This window comes from Camponotus floridanus, unplaced genomic scaffold (genome assembly GCF_003227725.1).
Source record: "Camponotus floridanus strain SB8 unplaced genomic scaffold, Cflo_v7.5 scaffold46, whole genome shotgun sequence".
Classification (NCBI taxonomy): domain Eukaryota; kingdom Metazoa; phylum Arthropoda; class Insecta; order Hymenoptera; family Formicidae; genus Camponotus; species Camponotus floridanus.
This window is the reverse complement of record NW_020229614.1, coordinates 746,296-771,506: the sequence shown is the minus strand read 5'-3', so window position 1 is coordinate 771,506 and position 25,211 is coordinate 746,296. Positions and strand designations below refer to the sequence as shown.

The window sequence follows — 25,211 nt, the reverse complement described above, 5'->3', positions numbered from 1 at the left end:
GTCTTAGGCCTCATCTACAATAAGTCACAAGTCATAAGCAAATTGACCAATCACAGTTGATTATTTTGATAAATAATATACTGTGATTGGCCAATTTGCTTACGACTACCCATTGTGGACGAAGCCATAGTCTTTTCTCTCAATAACGTACATCACTAGACCAATTCATACAGTTTGTGAGCGAAGGGAGTGAAGCTCGGACATTGACAGAATTTAAGACAGAGAGAAAAATGGCCTCTATGTTTTCTCTTTCTATTCTACAGGCCATGAAGTTGTCAAAAACAATATGGCGTGATATGGCGCGAACACGCGAATTTGGATGCGAACACTTAGTTTAAAATATATGAGCACGTAAAAAAATATATATTATGTTATTGTCTAATATTTTCTAATGTGTAATATAATGATGCTTCGTTAAATTTCTTTTTTAGACGCGATCGCGATCAAAACCGGAAAATTATTTTTATATATTATAACAATGTGATTAATTAACTTTTATAAATAACGCATAACTAATATCTATATATATATATATCGCGACGAAAATTCTCGAATCGCATATTTTGTGTAATTTATTTATTTAATCAATTAAAAATCATAGTAACAGAAATCTAAAATAATAAATTATTTCTATTCGATTTCAAATTATTATGAAATTGATTGTTACGAGCAAAAATTATTTTTCTAATGATATTTATAGAGTCGAATATATAATTCGTCCGCGACAATTTATCGTTCTATTTTTCGATCATTTAAATATAATTCGGATTATGAGAACGCGCAGTAAAACAATCGAACCGTAGATTTAAATAATTATTTTATAAATAACTATTTTTTAAGTTGTATTTTCAGAAATGAATGTGGGTGTCACAAAAAAATAGCAAAGGAACAACGGCGAAAAAGAGGTTGAAAAAAGCATCAGGCAACATACGAAGTAACGAAATTGCGCGGTAAGTAATTTATAAATTTTTTATCTATTATTCATATTATCTTTTAATTTAAAAAATTGCTATCGTGAAATAAAATTATGGATTATGGATAGAGAACACGCAGTAAAACAATCAAATTAGATGCAAATTAGATGCAAATAATTTGTTTCTTAAAATTATAAAAGGATTTATAACTTGTAGGCTAAAAATTTTTGATAAAAAAGACAAAAATAATTTAAACAAAATATATAATAGACGATAGCAAATATATGGCTATGCGTTTTGCATTTAAATAATAATTATTAATAATAAATAATAATTATTTATAATAATAATTTTGTATCAATAAAGTATTGCACAAAAATATTAAAATTGTATTTTATTTTATTGTATTTTTTATTAATACATTTAAAAATCAGCGGGAATAGTAGGTAAAATGGCGGACCAATCAAAAGTAGTTAATTCGTTCTCTGATTTCAGTGTCTCTACCATTGAACTATAGAATTATAGGGTGCATCCAGAAGCACAATCGCTCATTGAGTAACTAAGTAGCAATTAAATGTGATTGGTTTCTATCTTCGAATTCACCAATCACATTCGGGTGCTACATAACTGTTCAGTGAGCGGTTGTGCTTCTGGATGCACTCATAGTTCAATGGTCTTTACGGAAGACCACGCATGCGCACTCATCCGGATACATTGTTCCCGCCTTTCCTTAGTTTATATAATTGAAAAGCTTGTAGTTCCTATCCATTTCATTTTTCATAAATATTATAAATATTACGAAAAGAAACATGAGTAAAATAAGTCGTAAGCCGTTTTCAGCGCCTAAAGGTGCAGTCAAGAAGGCTAAATTAAGGTAACTAGTTTTGTTATTGAATTTATCATACATTTATTAACCTCTTTTTTCACTTTTGTTTCTATTGTATTTCTAACATAATTTAACATAATATTATGCCTTATATGATGCTTATTATGATTTCTGATTAAATAAATATCTTTACATATAATACAATAAATATCTTTACATATAATACAATAAATTTTAACAAATTATATCTATATATCTTTTAAGTAAATTTTATTGTTGAATGCTATGTGCGATTTATATATATGTACTAAAATATTAAAAAAAAAATATTTTTCCCTGTTTTGAATAATTTTACGATATTAAATAATTATTTTTATACACAATTTTTTGTGCTTAAACAAGAGGATTCTAAAATATTTATATTTGTTTTGTAATAAACAGAAATGAAGATGAAGAGTCACCAGAATTAACCACTATGGATTATGGAGATGATGATTTTCCAGATGATTTTCCAGATGAAACATTAATAATTGGAGAAGTATGATTTAATTATTAAATTTATCATAGTATTTTATTATTATTTATGATAGTACATGATTTATTTCTATACTATTAATACTTAGCATTTGTAAACCAGATGTATCCAAGATAATATATATATTTTCTTAGGGACCTGAACAAGAAAATACATCTGCAAAATGGAGCAGACCTTCGCCACCACCTTTGAATCCACAAATTGATACATTAGCATTTCAGCAAATAGAAATTGACCATTATATAGGTAACAATTTTATTATCGAGATATTTATTTATTAACGATAAAACAGTTTTAATATTTATACATATAAATTTATATGTAGGTAAACCTTTACCTGGAATGCCGGGTAGCAAAGTGGGACCTGTACCCATAATGAGAATGTTTGGTGTGACAGAACGTGGAAATTCCATTTGTTGTCATGTTCATGGCTTTTGTCCCTATTTATTTGTATCAGCACCACCAAATTTTACAAACAACCACTGCAAGCCATTTAAGGTATATATTCATTTTAAAAGAAAATATATTATTTCAATTGTAATAATTTAAGTAATAACCAATACAAGAATTTTTATACTATTAATACAGGAGGCTCTAAATCAAGCTGTGAAAAAAGATATGAAGTCAAATCCTGATAACATACAAGAAGCCATCTTAGCAGTTGAATTAGTCTACAAACAATCAATATATGGATACGGAGGAAATGATAAATTACCATTTTTGAAAATTACAGTGGCAGTTCCAAAATTGATAGCACCTTGCAAAAGATTACTAGAACAGGATACAGTATATACTATATTTAATTATCACTATAGAGCTTTTGAAAGTAACATTGATTTTGATATTAGGTATGTATTAGTATTCACCTTTTTCAATATTTGTATTAAAATTACAACGTATTGAATTTGTTGTGTGTATATTTACATATATTTAAATATTCACACAAGGTTTATGGTTGATACATCAGTGGTTGGCTGCTCTTGGATTGAATTATCACCCAAAAGTTGGAAATTACGTGGCCAATATGGGCATATGTTAGAGCTAACTACACGATGTCAGTTGGAAGTAGATGTTGCATGGGATAACTTTATAGCTCATGCACCAGAAGGTGAATGGTCAAAACTAGCTCCATTTAGGATTCTTAGTTTTGATATCGAATGTGCTGGACGTGAAGGTAACTATTATTATTTTTTAATATTTTTTTAGCTTTAATACTTTTTATTTCATGAATCTAATTACAAATCTCTTTTATAGGTATTTTTCCAGAAGCAAAACATGATCCAGTGATACAAATTGCGAATATGGTTATAAAGCAGGGTGAATCTGAACCATTTTTAAAAAATATTTTTACTCTTAATACTTGTGCACCTATTGTTGGTTGTCAAGTATTGAGTTTTGACAAAGAAAATTTAATGTTGGAGGTAAATTAATTATACTAACTTGTAGAAGAAAAAGTTTTGTTAATGAAGTCTACTGTAGAAAAAATATTTTTAATATTGTGATATATTGTTTATTTTTTTTGCAAGAAATGGGCTGACTTTGTACGACAATTAGATCCTGACATTTTCACAGGATATAACATAAACAATTTTGATTTCCCATATTTAATTAATCGTGCGCAACATCTCAATGTTAAAAATTTCAATTTTCTTGGTCGAATAAAGAATATAAAGTCTGTTATCAAGGATCGTGTATTGCAAAGCAAACAGCTGGGTCGTCGTGAGAACAAATCGATCAATTTTGAAGGAAGAGTTCCATTTGATTTGTTATTGGTAAGGTAATTCATAATAATAAGTGTAATTTTTTTATATATCTCTTTAATAAAAATATATAAATGTATATCAGGTATTGGTCCGAGATTATAAACTGAGATCTTATTCTCTAAATGCTGTATCGTATCATTTTCTTCAAGAACAAAAAGAAGATGTTCATTATAAAGATATTACGAGTTTACAAAACGGAAATTCACAGACACGTCGACGTCTTGCTGTATATTGTTTGAAAGATGCATATTTGCCTCTCAGATTATTAGACAAACTAATGTGTATAATTATTTATATGGAAATGGCAAGAGTCACAGGAGTATCTATTTCTAGCTTATTGACCCGCGGACAACAAATCAAAGTTGTTTCACAACTGTTACGCAAGGTAATAAGTTTTATAGTTGCCAAGAGAAATAATTGCTTTAATACCTAATTAAACGGTTTTATTATTAGACTCGAGAGAAGGATTATTTAATACCAGTACATCAAGGCCAAGTTGTTGATGAGCAATTTGAAGGAGCTACTGTTATTGAACCTAAACGTGGCTATTACAACAGTCCAATAGCTACTTTAGATTTCAGTTCTTTGTACCCTAGCATTATTATGGCACACAATTTATGTTATACAACATTATTAACTCTTGCTAAAAAGAGAGAGCTTAATATTCAGGAGGATCAAGTCACTGTAACTCCTAGTAATTCATTATTCATAAAGAGTACTGTAAGAAAAGGAATTCTACCTGAAATTTTGGAAAATTTATTGGCGGCTAGAAAAAAAGCAAAAGCGGAATTAAAACAAGAAACGGATCCATTGAAGCAAAAAGTACTCGATGGTAGACAATATGCTTTAAAAGTATCAGCAAATTCGGTGTATGGTTTCACGGGTGCACAAATGGGAAAACTGCCATGTTTAGAAATATCTGCTGTAAGTTGTCAATATTCATGAAACATTTAAGAAAGGAAAATTTTGCAATATTCATCATGAAAAATGTAAAATATTCATAACAAATATAATTGCAGAGCGTTACCGCTTATGGACGAACTATGATAGAACAAACGAAGCAAGAGGTGGAGAATCACTTTCGAATAGAAAATGGATACAAAAACGATGCAGTGGTCATATATGGCGACACTGATTCCGTTATGGTAAAATTTGGCGTGGAATCTATAGAGGATGCAATGGAACTCGGTAGAAAAGCGGCCGACTATGTAACATCCAAATTTATCAAACCTATAAAACTGGAATTTGAAAAAGTATATTTCCCGTATCTTTTGATTAACAAGAAACGTTATGCTGGCCTTTACTTTACAAAACCCGATAAATACGATAAAATGGATTGTAAAGGTCTTGAAACAGTGCGCAGAGATAACTGTCCATTAGTCGCGAATATGATGAATACCTGTTTGCAAATATTGCTTATTGAAAGGTACATTTCTTTATGTTTTACTTAAATTATATATGCTTATACTATATAGATAATATAAATGTTATAGAAATCCACATGCCGCTGTCGATTATGCTAAACAAATCATAAGTGATCTCCTATGTAATCGAATCGATCTTTCTCAATTAGTCATTACGAAAGAACTGACAAAGACAGATTATGCAGCGAAGCAAGCGCACGTCGAATTAGCGGCAAAAATGAAGAAACGAGATGCCGGAAATGCGCCAAAACTTGGCGACAGAGTGGCATATGTATTTACAAGCGCAGCTAAAGGTACTCCAGCATATCAAAAGGCGGAAGATCCTGTTTACGCGTTGGAGAATAGTATCCCGATAGACACAAATTATTATCTAGAAAATCAATTAGCGAAACCTCTTGTACGTATCTTCGAACCCATTCTTGGTGAGAAGGCAGAGTCACTTCTTCTAAAAGGTGATCATACGCGCACAAGATGCATTGCAACTTCACAAGTTGGAGCTCTCGCGGCTTTCACACGTAAAAAAGAGACTTGTTTGGGTTGTAAAGCTGTTTTACCGCCGGACAGAGAAGACAAGGCAGTATGCAAGCATTGCGAATCTCAAGAGGCTGAATTATTTCACAATGAATTGCAAGCCCAACAGAAATTAGAAGAGAAGTTTTCTAGACTGTGGACAGAATGCCAAAGATGTCAAGGAAGTCTCCATCAAGAAGTTATATGTTCCAAGTTAGTTGTATTAATTTATAATATATACTGTACATATATACTCTTTCTAGAAATAAAAAGATATATTTATATATTGAATTTGTGTGAATACATATATATCTAAAAATAATAAAAAAGTCAAAGATATGTTTCAAAATAATTATTTTCAAACATATGATTTCAGTCGTGACTGTCCAATATTTTACATGAGAGTAAAATCTCGAATGGATATGGCTGCGAAAGCGAAACGAATCCAAAGGTTTGGTATTCCGGAATGGTAAAAAAAAAATAATTGCAACTTATAGGTAGGTTCGCATTTTATAAAAGCTACTACATAAAATACTCTTTCTACAAAAATAACGAAATTATTATTATTTACATAAGTCAGTATCTTAAATATTTATTATGAAATAATATAATATATATTTTTGTTTTTGTTATATATTTTTCAGTATATAAATTATCAAAATTCAATATGCTACTCAGTAAATATAATAAGTATGGATTGGGAAATATATTACTCCAATCATGACTTACTATTTGGCATATTTGTTATAAAATTGTAAAAATTAATTATTTCAATTAAAAAGATTACTACGAGTATATAACTTAGAAAATGTATAGGAGATATATCTTTGAAAATGGTATCATTTTTAACATTAACGTGATTTTTTCACGAGACAGCATTAACTTTATTAATTTTTATAAATATTAATGTGATATTATTTTCTATTGTGCCCTATCTGCATTGAGTTTCATATTATATATTCGTTTTATTTGTATTATCATGTTTGAAAAAAGTATTCTATAATTTAAGATACATCGAGATAGCAATATATTATGCATAGATATTTGTATTGAATTATTTTTGTCTTACAAGATCAAATTTTTTTCGAAAATTTATCTCGATTCTGTTTAATATTGATTTGTAGTTTTATATTTTATTTTATATCAATACGCATGTGTTTTCATTACAAATACATAATTTACAATTTTATACTGAGTTCATTTATCATTGAGATTAAATAAATAGGACGATTTTAAACAAATTATTATATTAACTAACTGTTACTCACACATGTGTAGCAGTAACATACGAAATACCTATTAGTGCAAAGAATCTAAGTGGAAAGAATTCTCTAAAGAGAACGATATTTTAAATCACATAGAAAGAGATAAAATAATTCCCTTATTGCGCACTCTTGGCATTAGAAAATATAGTGATTTTGCAAGTATAAATTGCAAAAGATATTTAAAATAGATTAATTACAATAAATAAACAGAACATCGTGTCCGGTGGCAATCCGGCGACACGTTCAAAGTGACAGTCTTATGACTAGTCCCCTTGTTAAGGCTCGAATATGAATATGAATTACGCTGACGTAATGTTAATCATTTTCTACTCTGCAGTGCGTTTGACAACCAGTCCATTGCTTGATCGAGCCCTTCACCTTTCGTCGCGGAAGTCTTAAATATTTGAAAGGTTCTATTTTTAAGAGCATCCAATCCGAGTGCTTGATGGACCTCTGCAACACTAAGGCATCCTGCCATATCCTGTTTGTTTGCTAATACCACCAAGATTGCACCTTGTAATTCTTCCTCCTGTTTACAAGATACATTTTGAATCATATAATGTCATTAAGAGAAATGACTGTATTAATATAAAATAATACTATTCTTTATTATTTTATATACAAAATTACTCATAATAAAAATGTTACTTACTTGTAACATGAGAATTAATTCATCTTTTGATATGCCTATTCTATCTCTATCTGCTGAATCTACCACATAAATTATCGCATCTGTGTTTGAATAGTAACACCTCCAGTATGGTCTGAAATAAATTTATGAAACATAAAAACTGATATATATATATATATATATATATATATATATATATATATATATATATATATGTATGTATAGCAGAAATTAAAGATAAATACAATTTTTAATTTTGTAAATTTGGAGAAAAACAAGTTTCTACACACAAGCTTATAACATACCGTATACTCGTCTGACCACCAAGATCCCATACTTGAAATTTTAAATTTTTGTAAGTAACTTGTTCTACATTGAACCCTATGGTTGGTATTGTAGTTACTACTTCCCCTACTTGCAACCTAATATGTATAAAGTCTATTAGTTAAAGAATTTCTTAGTCTCAATATATTTTGCAATTCAAAAATTATCAAATATAACTAATTAATGTCTAACTTATCAATGCAATAAAAACATACATGATCAGTTAATACAGAATATATAATATTTCCATATGATATACAATATACAATTAAGAGATAATTAAGAGGAGATATATTTAAAATTAATCTCTAATAGCTTCTAAATATAAAAATTCATATCAAAATAATTTAATGGTAGACACACATCACGTAAACACAAATGTGACAGTCTGTCACTGAGATACAAGACTCGTGCAAACCTGTACAAAATCGTAGTCTTGCCGGCACCGTCCAGACCCAGAATCAGAATACGCATCTCACGGTTACCGAGCAGATTACGAAAATAACTGAGTAACCCACCTGTAAAAGAATATACCGTCAAAATTTCCCATAAACGATCGTAAGGATAAGGATAACACGTCGGTAGCAGGTAGTATAGTGCGCGCACGACGTGTCACGTTTATTTTTACAGGGCAAACATTTATGGCATGATATTAACATATATTGGGAAATATCGGTCTCTGACTCACCCATGCTGGCGAATCGTTAACTCCAAGTCATACAACGCGGCCCGATGTTTATTGTCAAACTTGATAACCACAAACGTGTCCAAGTAACCGGGCCGCACGACCCTCCGTCTAGATGTGGTCCACTTCGCTTTCAGGGCCGACAATCTCTCGTGTGATGTTCGAAAATATCTCTCTCAATGTTGGCAGAATGATATAATGCAACTTTTTTAATTTTATGAAATCTGATGATTTTAAGAATGATTTTACAAACGCACGTGTCTTGCACGATTTTCTCTTTCACCGAAAAAAATATTTATATTTATAATATTTAATTTTTTTTTTATGCACATCATTTAGAACAGGGTGCTTTCCAATTGTTTAACACATCTTAACACAAACATACACAGGAAGGCACAAAGTGTAGCGATGTGCACGACTCAATTGGAACAAAGTTAATGTGCGACTTTCGAGTGGAGGGTTAGGATTCTTCATAACCATGTCCATCTTGATATTTTTTAATCCATGCTGAGGGTGATAGCATCGATATATAAAATGGATTGACCATTGCGTGTAGACAGGCGTCAGCCCGCGGTGAAGAGAGAGATACTACATGCGAGGCCTATGTCTGTCTCTTTTGCTAGTATCTCATTGGTAATTTTTATAAATAATATATAAATAAAATATATAAATGCATATTATATTAATATATAAATATGAATGAAAATTTAATCAGTAATATATCTAACTTGCAAATATGCAAAAGAGACAATTTTATTTTATTTATTAAATATAATAAAAAAATTAATTGTACAAAAACTCATTAATTTGAATTACTTACTTCAATGATACTTTTAATATTTTTATTGTTCATTTTTGTATTTGTATGGTGTACTTTAATGGTTGTCTTTTAATTAAAAAGGATAAAACGAAAAGAAAATTGCCAACATAATCGCCGTCAGTCTGTAACCGCATATTTCATTTGTCCCTAGAAAACAGAAGGTTACACAAGTTGACTAGTAGCCCTCGAGCTGAGTACGGATGTGTAAAGTTGTGTCGGCAGTTACGGCAATTGGAACGCGACTTGTGTCGCCGTGTGCATAAAAGTGTCTAGGGATATCTCAATTGGAAAGCACCCATATTCTACGCTTCACTTCTAAACGGGCTTTTATGAACGTATTTAGGAACACTATAATTCAAGTCTGTTCTTTTTTAACTACGTGCATTCTACTGTGTTATTCTCGTTTCTGTTGTATGGATTTATTTACGAACGCAAACCGGTGAATCTGTCACGTTGAACTGATGACGTTGAGAGTTTTGATGGTTCCGATAGGGAAAACAATGTATGTTGGTTAGAAATTCGTTGAGACACAATTGTATCAATTAGTTACTTTAATTTGACAGAAACGCTGCAAATAATCACCGATAGCAAGGCACAATAATGCATACGGTTCTAACACGTGGAAATGCTATTTTAGCATATACGTTAAGCGTGTCTGCTTGTCTTACGTTTTGTTGTTTTCTCTCAACAGTATTTATCGATTATAGAGCAAATGCAACGCTAAATACAGTTAAAGTTATTGTGTAAGTACGATAAATATGTCATAATCTTCTATGGTATCTCAATTAAATTATGCACATATGTCTATCAAGAGATCCATATTGTACTCGTATCTCATGCTCTACAAGAATACAAATTCTTCATGATTTGAATGTAAATGTCATTATATGCAAATCTATATTTCAATATGTCGAGAATTGATATTTGCTACTTGTGATCTTGTACAATAATCACTATAAGTTTGCCTTGTTTTGCAGAAAAAATGTACCAGATTATAGTGCATCAAGGGAAAAGAATGATTTGGGTTACTTAACTTTTGACTTAAAAACTGATATCCTTTACATATAATATTATACAAATATTTCTAATGTTCTTATACTTAAAATCAAATATGTAATTTATATAAATCCATCTATATAACTATAGAACTATATATTTTTTGCTTTATACATATTAATATTATAGAAAATACAGATAATTTTGAGATAAATTTATAATTATGCATAAAATAATTATGTTTAAAATTTATATATTTCTAATTATTTACCTTACAAAGTTTTTTACATCTTACTCCATTATTTAATTGGAATGTTAAGCAATTATTCTTATACCTCACAGCAGAATATCAGACACAAAATAATGAGTTTAATCAGGTTTGTTTTCAAATTTATTAATTTGCGATATGTATAAATCTGCCTAAATTTCTTTTATATTTTAAATATCTATTATTTTTATTGGCAGGTAGTGGTATGGGATAAGATAGTGCTTCGTGGAGATAATGCTGCACTTGATTTCAAGAATATGAATACAAAGTATTATTTCTGGGATGATGGCAAAGGGCTCAGGTAAGATAAAGTTTATCAAATATGAATAATTATAAATATTTAAAGATTATTGCATAAATAAAATTTTTGTAATTTTTATCGAAAGTTTGTAGATGTTAAATGTATAATCTGTATGTATATATTTTATCTTTGCAGAGGAAATAAAAATATAACATTAACGTTATCATGGAATATTATACCAAATGCGGGATTGTTACCTAGTGTTAGTGCTCTTGGTTCTCATACTTTTGCATTCCCATCTGAATATACTACATTACGTGTATAACGCATATCTAAATGTATACATGTTATATATGTATGATTGTATAAGATTTTTATTTAAACTGCGTAAATTTCCTGTACAATAAATGTAATGTTTATTTCTTCATGATTATTTTCTTATTATATTCAACAGTTTATTTGTTCAATTAATATATATTAGGTTTTTATTTAATTAATGTTAATTATATTTTTAATAAATTACTGTTTGAAGAGTTATAAAACTTAAATATTCTATGTGAATACCTAGAAATTGTAAATTTTTGTCTTAAAATATTGGAATTCGTTTTTCAAGAATATTAATATTTCCTTCTGACTACTTTTATTAAATTTCCTGACAATTAACATTTTATTCTCAATTATTGCTATTTTATGTATCTTGAAATATATGTGTTAAGCTTTATTTTTATTACTATTTGAAGCCTGTTGTATGTTAGTATCTTTTTCTTCTTCATCTGTACTTGATAATTCTTCATCATTATCACCATCTTCATCATCATCATCTTCGTCATCATCGTAATCATCATCATCATCGTCATCATCATCATCATTTTCATTGTCTTCATCGTTATTGGTATAAGTACTAGCAAAGCAAGAATCTTGATTTCCTATCACATAACACAAATATATTCTTAAATATATGAACAAATATATATAAAAATATAATACTGAAATCTTAAAATCTTCGACTAGAATTAGAATTTTAACTTACCATAATCATATTCATTTTCATCATCAGATTCAGATGGACCACCTTGATTTTGTCTACCAAATTTGTGGCTCCTTGCTATAAAAAGAAGCATATAATAAATTAGATAAAGTTACAATGTCTCTTTAAATTTAAAACTCTGATTAATGCTTACTGGACATGCTTAAATCTTTAGTTTGGGATGTCTCATAGCTGCATTTTGGGCATGGAATAGCCTTATTTTTTTCATATTTAAAACCTTTTCTACGAACATGATCTTCACAATAGCAAGTTTTACATCTGAGACAGGAATATTGTCCCAAACGGTTACATGATTGACCTAAAAATATTAAATGTTAAAATTCAATTTATATATGCACATATAAATGATTTATATATATATGTGTAGAATCAGAATTAAATTTAAAATAAAAAATGCAATACTTCTTATTGCAGTTATTACATTTGAAATTTTCCGCTTCCAATACTTGGCAAGATGCTTGATGCTCAAATTGATCATCCTCGCATAAAAAGCAATCACAAAATGAGCATTTGAATATCCTTCCACCATGATCCCAAACTCCTCTCTCACATTCCTGACAAATGGCATCCGTCAGTGGACAAATGCAAGCATGACTGGTGAGACAACGTCTTCCATGGCAAACCCAAGCTTCGCAATAATCACATATGGCTCCCTAAAACAATTGATTGTAATATAATAAATATATAAAATTTTTTATATCATTATATGTTCAAGGCAATGCTTTTATAATTTAACAAAAATGTAGATTTACTTGCCACCATTCCTAATCCTGTGGTGAAGATGCCAGGATGGCGTACTACACAATCTCCTGTTTTCAACATGCACTTGATCTTGCCACAATGTGCACACATGGGCAAACGTTGTATACTCTGACAAAAGTAGCAGAAGGCTCGACTCTTTTGCTTCTTATTACACTTGTCACATTCCTGTACAACAAATGTAATAATTATGTCAAATATGCAACATTTTTGTCATATGTAATATCGAAGACTTACCATGACAGAGTTGCAAGGAAATTTTGCCAAGTCTACTTGTTCCTTAGCAGCTCTGATTTCTTTTTGCCGAAGTTTCTGCTTCTCGGCTTTCTTTCTTTGACCAGTTTTCTTTTTCGGCATTTTATTTTATTAATGAAATGCTAAACTCTATTTGAACTATTATCGAGATGTGTAAATCATATGATCGTAAGAGAGGTTACGGTTTTCGATACACTTCAGATTCAGATATGAAAATGAAAATGTCGCTTGATCAGTATTGTGATTCTGGCGGCTTGAATTGGTTTGCGCTATAGAATTGTTTTGAATAACAATTCTTCAATAAAATTTTTCGCAATTTAACAGTTACTTATAAAGTGCAGATTATTTAATTTGTGACGATTTGTTTTTTTTTTTAAATTGTTCTGACAAATGGAAATATCAGATAAGGAAAATTGCAAAATATTTTTGGAAAATGACAAAAGGCAAAAATCACCACACGCTGTTGAATCTCTGTTATTGTTAGATAATACATTATTGTGTAATATAGAATCTGATAATAGCATACTTGCTGTACATACTTGCTCCGAAATGTATGATTCTTCTCAGAAACACAATGTCTCAGTAACACAGGTTTCTAAAAGACAGATGCAAAATACTAAAACCAGTCCAACTGTTTCATCAAAAATATCGCAAAGTGTGTCTTCCAATATAAATGAATGGCAAGATGAATCATTAATGAATCAAGTATTTGCTCAGTTCGAGGATGAAAGAGAAATTGTTCTAAAGGATTGTAGTAATATTGATATTAGTTATGATGTATTTAATACATTTTGTAAAAAAGACACAAACTCTGAACTATCTAATGTTAAAGATCAAATCATTGGAAAAGTATCTTTAGATGAAGCATGTGAAAATATATCATCCCAAGATAAATTGACTAATATATCGTATTTATATATCACAAATTTTAATGATGATACTTTACAAAATAGCTCTTGTAAAAAAGACAGTGATAAATCGCCAATTTTAAAATCCAAATCTAGAAGTTTGAATGAATATAGCAAACCAAAAAAACAACTGTGTTTAAAAAATATTGAATTAAACTCAGAAATGAAAATAAATGAAAATACAAGTCCTACAAAGTGTTCTATATTTTATGATTTACCACTAACTGTGAAAAAATTGATTCAAGAAATTAAAGGGATTAATGAATTATACCGTAAGTTGTAATTATATAAATTAATAAAGTTCAAATATATTTCTATGAAAATATAAATTTATTTAAATTTTTTGACACAGAATGGCAAGATGAATGTCTAAAGTTAGCTATTAGAACTAAAAAGAATTTAATTTATGCTTTACCAACAAGTGGTGGCAAAACTTTAGTTGCAGAGATATTAATGTTCAGAGAAATTATATGCAACAAGAAAAATACAATTTTTATACTCCCATATGTAGCTTTGGTGCAAGAAAAGGTATAATATTTTAAAGTAACATATAAAAAAAACCATGTATGTGTAACAATTTATGTAAGATTTAATATGTTATTAATTGAGTTCATAAATTTACAGGTCCAATCAATGGCTATATTAGCATTAAAATTAGGTTTTCTAGTTGAGGAATATGCTGGTACAAAAGGACGTTATCCACCAATTAAACGACGGAGAAAAAATAGCATCTACATTTGTACTATAGAAAAAGCTGTAGGACTTGTAAATAGTTTAATAGAAACGAAACGTTTGGCTGAGGTCAGTTAAAATATTATTAATTAATTATCAGGATTATATATAACTGAACATTAATTTAATATGCTAAAATATTTTTCAGATTGGTATTATAGTCATTGATGAATTACATTTACTTGGAGAGTCTGGAGGAAGAGGCGCCACATTAGAAGGACTTCTTACAAAGATAATGTTTTTCAGTGGTAATTACAGATATTTAAACGAAATTAAATAGGAAATGTAAATTTTTGCTAAAGATTATTTTTTTGAAGAGTTGACTAATTTTTTACAGATACTATACGTTTAATTGGAATGAGTGCAACAATAGGTAATTTAAAGGAAATTGCACAATTTCTCAATGCAGACACATATTCCCAAAATTTTCGACCAGTTGAAATAATGGAATATGTAAAATGTGAGAATGATATCTGGGTAGTCAATTTGAATAATGAGGAATTATTAGTACATATGAGCAGTAACGATTACAAGGTGATTTAATTATATTTTATTTCATGAGGTATTTTTGTGAGTATAACAGATAATATATTAAATAATAAATTAATAATTCTGTTATAAAGTACTCAGAAGATATAGCAATGTTAGATCCAGATAGAATTGGGGGTTTGGTAATGGAAGTAGTACCAAACGATTCGTGTCTTATATTCTGCTCAAGTCGTAAAAACTGTGAAAATGTGGCTTTATTATTAGTTAAAGTCTTGCCTAAGTAAGACATTATTTTTTTGTTTATTTATTTTAAATATTATTTCAAAAAACTAGAGAACTATATTAAGTACACACATGATTGTATTATAAATTATTGTTTTAGAAGTTTGAAGAATTACAAAGTAGAAAAAAAAAGAACTTTGTTAAGTGCACTTAAGGCTGAAGAAGATTTATGCCCTATTTTGTGCAAAACTGTCAAATATGGTGTAGCCTATCATCATTCTGGTCTTACATCCGAAGAACGACGTTTGTTGGAAGATGCCTTTAGAGAAGGCACTCTATGTGTAATATGTTGCACATCAACTTTAGCAGCTGGTGTTAATTTGCCAGCAAGAAGGGTAATTCATTAAAATAATATGAAAAGCAGCTAATATTATTACTAGAGTTGCTTATAATATTATTTTTTATTAGGTAATACTACGTAGTCCTTATATTGGCAATCAGTTCTTAAATTTAAGTAGATATAAACAAATGATTGGTCGAGCTGGTCGTGCTGGTATGGGAGTTTTAGGAGAAAGTATACTTATTTGCAAAAGATCTGAAATTAATAAAGTAAGAATTTTTATAAAAAATACTTAATATAATTGATTTTAATTATTTATCTCTTAGAAATAATAATTTATGCCACAGGTGAAAAATCTCTTGACCTCTCAAATGGATGACTCATTGAGTAGTTTACATGTAGAAAACGATAGGGGGATCAACAATTTGATTCTTAGTGCAATACAATTAAATATGGCAACAACTAGATCCAAATTGCATAAATTGACAGCTCGAACTTTACTTAATATTCAACAAAATAGAATAGATGTTAACATGAAAGCAATCACAGACGAAACGATAACGGCGTTATTAAAATGTAGTGTGATAAAAGTAAAAAGTAAAGATCATAATATTGGTAATCCTAATGTAACTATTGTTATTCCATCTCAAGAACCAATGTACATGGAAAAATCATCAATTAAAAAAGGAGTAAAAACGATCGCTTTTACAAACGAAACCGAGTTTCAACTTTGTGATTTGGGACAAGCTGCAATGAAAGGTGAGAGGGGTAGATTTTCATTAATTCTGTATATTTAGGTTTTTATAATATTGTATAACATTGTTATATTCATTATAGGACCAATTGATTTAAAAACTGCGTACACATTATATGAGGATTTAAAAACTGCTCAAAAGCATTTAATCTTAATTGATAATCTTCATCTTTTATATCTTGTTACACCTTATGACAGTGTATCCCAAATCACTCCCATTGGCAATATTTATTATAATGTGGTAATTATATAATTTGTGTGATTTTATATATTAAAATATATACATTATACAAGTATTATATATATTACATCATTATTTAAGGTAATGGACTTGAGTGAAAATCAAATGCAAGTAGCTAGGCTTTTGGGAATAACAGAAGCTACAGCAAATAAATTACGTGATGGTATTATGCCTAAGGTCAGTTACTTATTAAATAATCAAATGCGATATTACGAATTATGTTTTAATTAAAAAGATTTTATTTACAGTCTATCGAGAAAAGAGTAGTTCAGAGATTTTATGTGACCTTAATAGTACATGAATTATGGAATCATCACTCAGTTTATTCTGTTGCTGAGAAATATCAAGTTAACAGAGGTGTTATACAAAATCTTTTAAATGCAGTCTCAATGTTTGCATCTTCTGTAGTAAGATTTTGCCAGGTAAACAAATGATTTTTTATAAAACTATCCTGACAATAAAGGGGAAAAATTATAGGAAAAAATTTCATGTTATGTCTTATATATTTAAATTATTTTATAGGAATTACCCGAATTTTGGGCATTTACTGAGATGTTGAATGCATTCAGTAAAAAATTATCTTACTGTTGTCCGTTGGAATTAGAAACATTGATGGAACTTCCTTCAGTTAAAATAGTAAGAGTTAATTATTTTTTTAGTTATTATATTATTTCTAAGTTTCAAATAATATTTAAAAATATAATTGAATTTATATATTCATCTGTATTTACATATATTTTATTACAGGGTAGAGCTCGTCAATTGTACAAGGCTGGCTATCGAAATCTACAATCTATAGCAAAAGCTGATGTAAGAGAAATAAAGGAAAAAATTCCATATTTAAGTAATAAAATGATCATGCAAATTATCGCTGCAGCAAAAGTAAGTTGTTATATAATAAAAAAATATATTAATACAAATACTCAATTTTCTGATAAATTCCAGCTTTTAATATTGCAAAAAGCAGAAGATTTAAAAGATGAGTGGGAAGATATTCTAGATGGTATACATATGAGTCAGATAGGAGCAGGTTTATAAATTATATATATATATATAATTGTTATATTAATAAATAAAAAAAATATTTTTTTTTTCAATTAAGACCTTTAAAAAATTGAGTTTCGCGGATTTTGCACAAATATATTAAAATAAGTAATTTTATATATTTTGTTGTTAAAGATCATTTCTTGTGAATTATATGTATATAAAAATTGACAATGTATTGTGTATAGCAAAATAATTCATTAAATTTATATGCAATTAAAAAATAATTTTCTTATAAATAATTATATATTCATAACATCTGATATAAATAAAACTAATGATATAAACATCATTTTCCTATGCTTGTAACTTGTGCCTAATGGAGCAGTATGTTTTAAAGAATAGCATATTGTTTAAGCAGGCACATAGATTAGAAATCATCCAAATAATGTTTGATATGTACTTAAAAGAATAGTAATATATCAACATACAATGATGGAACAATTTCTTGATATTGGCATATAATTTATTTATACAGAGACAAATTTTTATTTTTATTTTATATATTTATATAAAATTTTATTTAATAATATCAAATTTTATCTCTTTTTATACAAGCATGACTTCAATGTAATTGAAGGGAGATTTTTCTTTTTCATACTTATATCTTCTTCCTTTTTAAAATCCATAAAATAAAATAAATCATGAGATGAATCTTTCCATGTATTTTTAAAACCATATTTTGTTAGTAGTTTTATAAAATTTGTCACATTCTCAAATCTGCTTTCGACTTCGGCTATCTTTAAAGTACCACTAAATTTATTGAAACAAAAGTATTAATTTTTTATATTATTGTTATCTCAAAAGTATTTTTATTATACTTACTTGTTTTTAAGAACTCTGTTAGCTTCAATTATATAATCAGAGAGATTAGATCCCATTAAAGACAAGCAAAATACAACAACATGGACACTGTTTGTTAATAATGGAGTATGAGCCATATCACAAGCTTTTACTGTGTCATTTACAGCAATGAAATCGAACGAATGTACTTTATGAGGAACAGAAGCAGCAAGTAGCGCTTCACCACATCCAAAATCAGCAATCACATTGTCTGTTGGCCTATAATTATCATTATTATAATATTCAAAAATTTTATATAATATAAAAAAAATTTTGTTTAGAAGTATAATACAAACATTTTTTTAACTGATGATATTATGACATCCAGTGGATTCACCGGCCACTGCTCAAGTTGCTGTTTATATCCATCATGATAAGCATTAAAAGCATCAGGATCTTCTTTAAAATATCGCTTAGATTGTGAACTTTCATTATTATACAGTGTCTCATTTATGAATCTAAATCTAGAAGCTCTTAATTGCGCCATCATTCTATCTCTCAATGTAAGTGACTGTACAACCTCTTTTGCCTTAGGTTTATTGACAAGCATTTTTTCTAATCGTTTTAATTTTATTTTATGCTTATTTAGTTTCAATGTTTTTTCAGATTCTACTTGTGTCTCTGTTTTAATAGATACCTGCTTCATTTTCTTTCTGTTTATTCTCTCACTATTTTGAATTTTTATTTCATTATGTTCAAAGTGATTCGATTTTTTTGCAGACATTTGTAATTTGTTATTTTTTACTGTAGAGACATTGGTTTTTGCAATATCATTTTTTATCTGATTAGATTTCATACCCTGATTTTGTCTCTGATTTCTCTTTTTGTGTTTTATTTTACTATCTAGATTAGTTTGTGCTTTTTGAAATACCTTTATTTTATTATCATCTTTTGGATTTGTTTTTTCTATATTTTTTGCAACAGGTTTGTTCTTAGAATCATCCTTTTTCTTTTTCCTATTTCGTATATTTTTTTTAAATGTATATATTTCATTAGATGTATTTGATTTCGTTAACTCACTTTTATGTATACCATTTAATAATACTTTATTACTTTTTCTTTTTCTTCGCCTCTATAATGAAAACAGAAAATAATCTTACTTTTTAAACTTGAAACTTAAAATATATGCATGTGAAATAAAAAAATCTCTATTAAACATATTTAAAAAATTATACCGGAAATTGTATTATGTGTATTACCTTGGACTGTGTTTTTTTTAATGCAGTAGATGGTTTCTTTTCCTGCGAAACTATGTCAACTTTTCCCATTGTATTAAAAACCTTTCAACAGAATCTACACGTGACAAACGGCTGCAAAGTATGATTATGAAAAGCGCATGTGCAAGTTTTTATCAAGAGTTTTACTCGACGGATAATTAATCCAAATCATTATCATCATCGATGTTCAACAATATCTTATCGTCACGTGATAATATCACGCGCACGAGATTAATCTATCGATATTGATTTCTCGCTATCCACAAGATGGCGCTACGATCGTTCGTTTGCCAGAGGCGACACAGCGCGAGCTCAGGCAGTTGTGTCGAATATCTCTTCAGTAAACAATATGGCCGGTCCGGTATGGTACGTGGGTGATGTCGTCCTCGCCGTGTTCGTCGAGTGCCATCGTCCGTGCTGCGAGCGGGACTAGCCGTTCACGGTAAGTGCACGCTTTTACGATAACATACTTGTCAAATATGGCAATATCGTATCCGTAGCCGGCGTTTGCGCGATTGGTCACGCGCATGATTGCCGATGGCCGCGTTCGTTTTTGGCTGGAGAAAAAGAGCCGTCCAGCGGTCTGGAGCACGCTTTTCGCGTGTCTCGTGTCATGCCGTCGCTGTCAACGTCGCGACGTTGACAGGTGTATCGAGGTCACGAGGCGTCGAGTACACTCGCACCGAAGGTATACGTACGCCGATGGGAGCGGGTAAAAGTGACGCCGACGTCACGCGTACTTTCCGCGATTTCGAGAGCGAGACACCCGCTCTATATCGCTAACTCGCCTTCGCCTGGATCGGGCCCATCCGCGATTTCGCGATCCTCGCGAACTTGGCCGCCGCCAGCTCCGCTTTTTACGCTGGCGGCGACGACGCGTAAGCGACGCGCGGCGACTCGCGTGGCCGCCGAAGCAACAGGTTTTTCGTATCGGGAGAAACCATCCGGCAGACGACTTCCTCTCTCGTCGCGAAACGAGAGTTTGAAATTCGATAATTGTTGCCGATCGGCGCATGCAAGTGCGTGCAAAAAAATACGATGGGTTATATTAAAAAGTTATCATCTAGATCGGAGTAGCAAATGCAATTTCGAGAAACGGTGTTTACTTTCGTTTATCGATCTTAATTCATCCAGGATCAAAAACAATAAGCATTGCGCTTTGTTAACTCTATTTAGTATTCGTATGTTTATGTATATCGTGAAGTTCGTGTTAAAAGATGCGCGGCGCATCGATCGCGGATTCAAAATTATGAACGATTTTTCGGAAAGAGAGAGATGCTTAAATATATGTGCATAAGTGTGGATCAGAGATTTACGAAAAATTGCGACAACGTTAGATGCGTATCGTGCAAAAAATCAGTGATGCAAAACGCGTCGACCTCAAATTTCACCTTTCGCGAAAGGTTTATGTATTATTTAGGAATATAATTAAATACAATTGTTATAATATGTAACAGCGAAAGAAAGTATATTTCATAAGAAATGCATCATATTATATAGCTTCCAAATTCAACTTTTTCTAATTTGCAAGTTATGAATTTTGTATAAGACTAGCAGTACGCAATATTCGCGTGTAATGAAATGAACGCGACATTCCTGTGGGAAATAAGGAACATTTTATTTTTGCGGTCATATCTATGCGTGGTTTGTAATTCAATAGAAAAATACGAACGCATGACTTACTCCCTCCAAATCCACTTTTTTCTTCGTTTTTTTATTAATCGTAGAGATATAATTACTGTATCATTACGACCATTTTCCTTTTCGATCTCTCTTTTAATTCATGATATACGTTTTGTATCGAGCAATGATAATCTTGCACTCGTTATTTAAAGTTCGTCAAATAATCGGAAATGATTTTAATGTAACTAAGATTTTTTGTAAGTCAATTGAATATCTCAGGCGCTTTTTTTTTTTCAAAAATTGACTTGCAACTTTCTTTTCGAGGATCGGTATAATCGCGAAGAATTCACTTCTTCAAGGAAAATCGTTGTTATATTCTCCATATCGCGAATCGCACTTTCGTTCGTTCGCGAATGACGTAAGTTGATGCATCGCGACTTCTCGTTGCGCTCGTCTGCAAGCTAGTTAATGCTCGGGCCAATGCTAAGGATCACCATTGATTGGAGCCTCAAAAGCAAGTGTCGCGTCGACACCCTTTAGCAAAAGCAAATTGATATATCGCAAGTAGCAGATTCGCGTATGCATGTATTTCGATTAATTATGTTACCAGTATTCCCGCGCAAAGTATTGAGAGTAAGTTTGACGTTATTAATTCTCGATTTCTAATATTTTCATAATTTTCACCGTCGTGGATTTTAAATTTTCGTTAAAATGTATTCGAGACTTCTCGCACATAAATTAAAAATTATAAAAATGACACGTGTTTTATAATTTTCTATTAATTCAAAATATAACAATATCAGATATGAATGTAGGCATTTACAGATAAATTTACACACATGTATGTATCGATTCCAATAAATCGCGTTGATACTAAATCGATATTTTCAAATATTTTCGTGCCGAGTGGAACGAGAGGCGGTTTCCTTTCATAATGATTTTCGGTCGATGTCTAACTATTTTAAAATCCGAAAGTGTCCTCGATCCGTTTTGCAGAAACCATTTCCTCGGCGTAGCAGGGACACCGCACGACCTCGGACTCGTCGGCGTCACGTGCGTTTTCGCTAACAATCGAAAATACGTCCCGTGCTTGAACAAACACGTGCAATCTCTCTAGCGTTGCTCTGTCACTTCCCAAGACAGTAATAAAACGTATATATATCCGTTTGCGAATTGTCGAACACGAATTTTTTCATGACAAGGCACTTCTTTGTCGTCAAGTCGAATAATCGCAGTACAAATAACGATAAGTGATTCGAAGAGTAAGATAAGTTTCAGTTAGTTTTTAGTAGTCTAGTAACCCTTGAAATTTACGTATAAAGATTATATATGAATATATTTTTTTTATTTAAATTGCATTAATTTTTTAAAAATATATTATAATTAATATAATAATGACTATATATATATTTTTTCTATTACTTATATAATATATAATATAATATCTATAAACTTATAATATACAAAAAGATTTCTTATGTGATTCTTCTAATATGATTATTCATAGATTGCGATACACTCGTTCACTATATTACGTATCATTAATCAATGCGTATATTATACGCCTTTAGGAAATAAGGCTTGAATAACTGTAATCTCTTCGATTGTTACTCGTAGCGTTGAAAAAGTACATACTCGTCGTCTTGTGGTTATCGCGCCTAACGATCGCGTAGACAGCTTTAGGTCACATACATCGATTCCCTTCACCCTTCCCCTGATATTCTTGAATAATGAATGCATTTCCAGTACTTGTGCGCTGGGGTGCAATTCGCAAAGCATATATCCCGCTGTCACTTTCGCACGGTCACGGCTTGTCAACAGATTCCTCAGGACAAAATCGTGTTTGTGTCACATATTATATGCTCCGGTTTCTTGGCTCATTATCCCAATAACATTACATAATATCGTCGGGACTCTTTATAATTGTCTTACATATAATTGTCTTAAATATAATTGCTATTTACATATTTAGATATAATTGCTATTAGACGAAGTTGTTAACATGCTTGCGATATATAAAGACTAGTGATCCTTATTACAAATTGTTTTAATAGTTCTTCTGAATATTTTGCTGTTACTTTCAAACAAATTATGAATATTTATGTTAATATCCCTTTGTTAAATTCCCTTATTTATGTTAATATCAATTTTTATTTTCTCATGTGCCTTTTCTATTATTATATTATTAATTAATTATTGCGTAACTTTTTTAGAATTCGCAAAATTAAGAAGCGATATCATAATTGCTTATCTAGGACGGTTTTGACATTTTTAAGAACAGTCAGGCCTCGTAAATTATTTTGTCACGATGCTTGAATGATTAATAAATCGAGAATAATTGATATTCTGGAGATTTTATACGTAAGAGAACAAGAACGTTATGTCGTACTTATCAGAAATATGAAGGCTGCGATTTATGTGTGTATGATTTGTAGCATAACGAACGTAAAATGCGTCATACTGTTTATTTTTTCGAGGAACAAAATTACGATTTATCTGATTTACATCTGTCGCGGAAGTTGATTTACGAATTCTTCAACCGTGCACAAATATCGAAAGTTGCTCATCATGTTCTCGGAAATTGCCAAATGCAACAAGTTTAAAGTTTAATCTTTAAAATTTGTTATGATCTATGATATGCGTATAGATAAAAATAATAATTTTTATAGAATATTATAAAAAATTTATATAGAATATTATATAAAATACCACAGAATATATTATAATAATTTTATTATAGAATAAAAATTCAGTTTTATGAAATTCGATAGTTTAATGCTATAATATTTTGATTACAATTTTCTTTTAATAATCAACTCTTGAAGTGTTATATATTATATTTTAATATTGATTATAGAATATAATGTTTTTAATGGGCTATATTTTTTAAAAATTTTATCTTATTTTATTAATAATGTGGATGTATGTTATTTGATGTTTTTTTTATTAAGTAATATGAAAGTTCTAGCATATGTACTTTCTTACTTAGTAAAAGGAATGATGAAAGGTATTCACCAGACTCAATCGTTTTCTGTGACGTAGTTCAATCACTTTCTCATATCTACTATTGGCCTTGACCATCATTAAAAGGTCGAAGAGACGGACAAAAGTGTCTGCTACAGAACTTAACTCACAATGTATTTTTCATTCCACTATTAAGTACTGACTTTGTCTTATTTTTTATGTGGGAATATCGTATGTAATTTAACAATTGTTTAATTGCTCTTTATGAACTGGTCGTTAAAATATAAAATTTATATTAATCGTTTCTGTTTATTGGACAACATAAGAGCGCTTCAAGCGGAAAAAGCATATAATATTGTTATTTAATATTCTTCATTTAAGAAAAATATATTTTTTTATCTAAGAAAAAACTTTTATTTTTATTTAGTTTATAATTCAATAATTATCTCTTCATACATATGTATTACAATCGTTGGACAAAATATTTCTAACTGACACGCAATACGCAATGTGTCGAATATAAGACTAATTTTGTTTTATCTACAAGGACATTTCTAAAAGTTCTATATT

The 25,211-nt window shown here is 29.9% G+C and overlaps 7 protein-coding genes across 13 annotated transcripts in view; 4 read left to right on the top strand and 3 right to left on the bottom strand.

Annotated features, from left to right (window-relative positions):
• The first annotated feature begins 1,630 nt into the window (after window positions 1-1,630).
• Window positions 1,631-7,764, top strand: LOC105257889 (DNA polymerase delta catalytic subunit). Its single transcript, XM_011268812.3, has 14 exons — window positions 1,631-1,788; window positions 2,182-2,278; window positions 2,410-2,521; window positions 2,601-2,773; window positions 2,864-3,123; window positions 3,223-3,449; window positions 3,530-3,696; window positions 3,802-4,047; window positions 4,121-4,423; window positions 4,492-4,962; window positions 5,058-5,464; window positions 5,532-6,185; window positions 6,349-6,469; window positions 7,575-7,764. Exons 1-13 carry the CDS (start codon window positions 1,724-1,726, stop codon window positions 6,443-6,445), a joined length of 3,279 nt encoding a protein of 1,092 aa, XP_011267114.1. The 5' UTR covers window positions 1,631-1,723; the 3' UTR covers window positions 6,446-6,469; window positions 7,575-7,764.
• Window positions 7,179-9,154, bottom strand: LOC105257890 (ADP-ribosylation factor-like protein 1). Its single transcript, XM_011268813.3, has 5 exons — window positions 8,881-9,154; window positions 8,611-8,710; window positions 8,174-8,290; window positions 7,890-8,001; window positions 7,179-7,766 (listed from the first exon to the last, which is right to left on the bottom strand). Exons 1-5 carry the CDS (start codon window positions 8,882-8,884, stop codon window positions 7,557-7,559), a joined length of 543 nt encoding a protein of 180 aa, XP_011267115.1. The 5' UTR covers window positions 8,885-9,154; the 3' UTR covers window positions 7,179-7,556.
• A 959-nt stretch (window positions 9,155-10,113) lies between these two features.
• On the top strand, window positions 10,114-11,629 carry LOC105257888 (signal peptidase complex subunit 3). The gene is made up of 5 exons (XM_011268811.3): window positions 10,114-10,440; window positions 10,675-10,748; window positions 10,982-11,070; window positions 11,159-11,262; window positions 11,398-11,629. The coding sequence occupies exons 1-5, from the start codon at window positions 10,298-10,300 to the stop codon at window positions 11,525-11,527; spliced, it is 540 nt and encodes a 179-aa protein (XP_011267113.1). The 5' UTR covers window positions 10,114-10,297; the 3' UTR covers window positions 11,528-11,629.
• Window positions 11,630-11,855: 226 nt separating this feature from the next.
• On the bottom strand, window positions 11,856-13,820 carry LOC105257887 (zinc finger protein 330 homolog). Of its 2 annotated transcripts, XM_025411962.1 has the most exons (7): window positions 13,804-13,820; window positions 13,247-13,459; window positions 13,007-13,177; window positions 12,672-12,903; window positions 12,384-12,548; window positions 12,233-12,307; window positions 11,856-12,128 (listed from the first exon to the last, which is right to left on the bottom strand). In XM_025411962.1, exons 2-7 carry the CDS (start codon window positions 13,364-13,366, stop codon window positions 11,914-11,916), a joined length of 978 nt encoding a protein of 325 aa, XP_025267747.1. In that variant the 5' UTR covers window positions 13,367-13,459; window positions 13,804-13,820; the 3' UTR covers window positions 11,856-11,913. The 2 variants fall into 2 exon arrangements, with proteins under 2 accessions (XP_025267747.1, XP_011267112.1); XM_011268810.3 differs by lacking the exon at window positions 13,804-13,820 and having other exon boundaries at window positions 13,247-13,510.
• On the top strand, window positions 13,629-18,077 carry LOC105257893 (helicase POLQ-like). Its single transcript, XM_025411961.1, has 15 exons — window positions 13,629-14,444; window positions 14,525-14,700; window positions 14,797-14,973; window positions 15,053-15,152; window positions 15,242-15,438; window positions 15,528-15,673; window positions 15,776-16,010; window positions 16,084-16,224; window positions 16,303-16,714; window positions 16,793-16,950; window positions 17,032-17,127; window positions 17,199-17,372; window positions 17,473-17,586; window positions 17,698-17,832; window positions 17,896-18,077. Exons 1-15 carry the CDS (start codon window positions 13,655-13,657, stop codon window positions 17,986-17,988), a joined length of 3,144 nt encoding a protein of 1,047 aa, XP_025267746.1. The 5' UTR covers window positions 13,629-13,654; the 3' UTR covers window positions 17,989-18,077.
• A 441-nt stretch (window positions 18,078-18,518) lies between these two features.
• LOC105257892 (ribosomal RNA-processing protein 8) lies at window positions 18,519-20,850 on the bottom strand. Its single transcript, XM_025411958.1, has 4 exons — window positions 20,037-20,850; window positions 19,134-19,909; window positions 18,820-19,056; window positions 18,519-18,747 (listed from the first exon to the last, which is right to left on the bottom strand). Exons 1-4 carry the CDS (start codon window positions 20,103-20,105, stop codon window positions 18,534-18,536), a joined length of 1,296 nt encoding a protein of 431 aa, XP_025267743.1. The 5' UTR covers window positions 20,106-20,850; the 3' UTR covers window positions 18,519-18,533.
• LOC105257906 (phospholipid-transporting ATPase ID) overlaps window positions 20,408-25,211 on the top strand; it is a 46,128-nt gene continuing 41,324 nt past the window's right edge. For all 6 annotated transcript variants that reach the window (XM_025411957.1, XM_025411956.1, XM_025411954.1 and 3 more), the window contains exon 1: window positions 20,408-20,496. The gene's annotated coding sequence lies outside the window, so the exon portion shown is untranslated. The remainder of the gene's footprint in view (window positions 20,497-25,211) is intronic.

Bases quoted from the DNA above. Each gene is read 5' to 3' on its own strand.
- LOC105257889 (XM_011268812.3), top strand. From the start codon at position 1,724: ATGAGTAAAATAAGTCGTAAGCCGTTTTCAGCGCCTAAAGGTGCAGTC. The intron at 2,774-2,863 runs GTATATATTCAT...CTATTAATACAG, and splicing joins ACCACTGCAAGCCATTTAAG to GAGGCTCTAAATCAAGCTGT. The intron at 3,124-3,222 runs GTATGTATTAGT...TATTCACACAAG, and splicing joins AACATTGATTTTGATATTAG to GTTTATGGTTGATACATCAG.
- LOC105257890 (XM_011268813.3), bottom strand. The intron at 8,291-8,610 runs GTTTGCACGAGT...TATACATATTAG, and splicing joins AAGACTACGATTTTGTACAG to GTTGCAAGTAGGGGAAGTAG. The intron at 8,002-8,173 runs GTATGTTATAAG...AATTTATTTCAG, and splicing joins GGTGGTCAGACGAGTATACG to ACCATACTGGAGGTGTTACT.
- LOC105257888 (XM_011268811.3), top strand. From the start codon at position 10,298: ATGCATACGGTTCTAACACGTGGAAATGCTATTTTAGCATATACGTTA. The intron at 10,441-10,674 runs GTAAGTACGATA...CTTGTTTTGCAG, and splicing joins AATACAGTTAAAGTTATTGT to AAAAAATGTACCAGATTATA. The intron at 10,749-10,981 runs ATATCCTTTACA...AAAGTTTTTTAC, and splicing joins AACTTTTGACTTAAAAACTG to ATCTTACTCCATTATTTAAT.
- LOC105257887 (XM_025411962.1), bottom strand. From the start codon at position 13,366: ATGCCGAAAAAGAAAACTGGTCAAAGAAAGAAAGCCGAGAAGCAGAAA. The intron at 12,549-12,671 runs GTAATAACTGCA...TAATATTTTTAG, and splicing joins GGAAGCGGAAAATTTCAAAT to GTCAATCATGTAACCGTTTG. The intron at 12,129-12,232 runs GTAAGTTAAAAT...GTTATGTGATAG, and splicing joins TGAAAATGAATATGATTATG to GAAATCAAGATTCTTGCTTT.
- LOC105257893 (XM_025411961.1), top strand. From the start codon at position 13,655: ATGGAAATATCAGATAAGGAAAATTGCAAAATATTTTTGGAAAATGAC. The intron at 15,674-15,775 runs GTAAGACATTAT...TTATTGTTTTAG, and splicing joins TTAGTTAAAGTCTTGCCTAA to AAGTTTGAAGAATTACAAAG. The intron at 16,715-16,792 runs GTGAGAGGGGTA...TATTCATTATAG, and splicing joins GGGACAAGCTGCAATGAAAG to GACCAATTGATTTAAAAACT.
- LOC105257892 (XM_025411958.1), bottom strand. From the start codon at position 20,105: ATGGGAAAAGTTGACATAGTTTCGCAGGAAAAGAAACCATCTACTGCA. The intron at 19,910-20,036 runs GTAATACACATA...TTTTCATTATAG, and splicing joins TAAAAAAAACACAGTCCAAG to AGGCGAAGAAAAAGAAAAAG. The intron at 19,057-19,133 runs GTTTGTATTATA...TGATAATTATAG, and splicing joins ATATCATCAGTTAAAAAAAT to GCCAACAGACAATGTGATTG.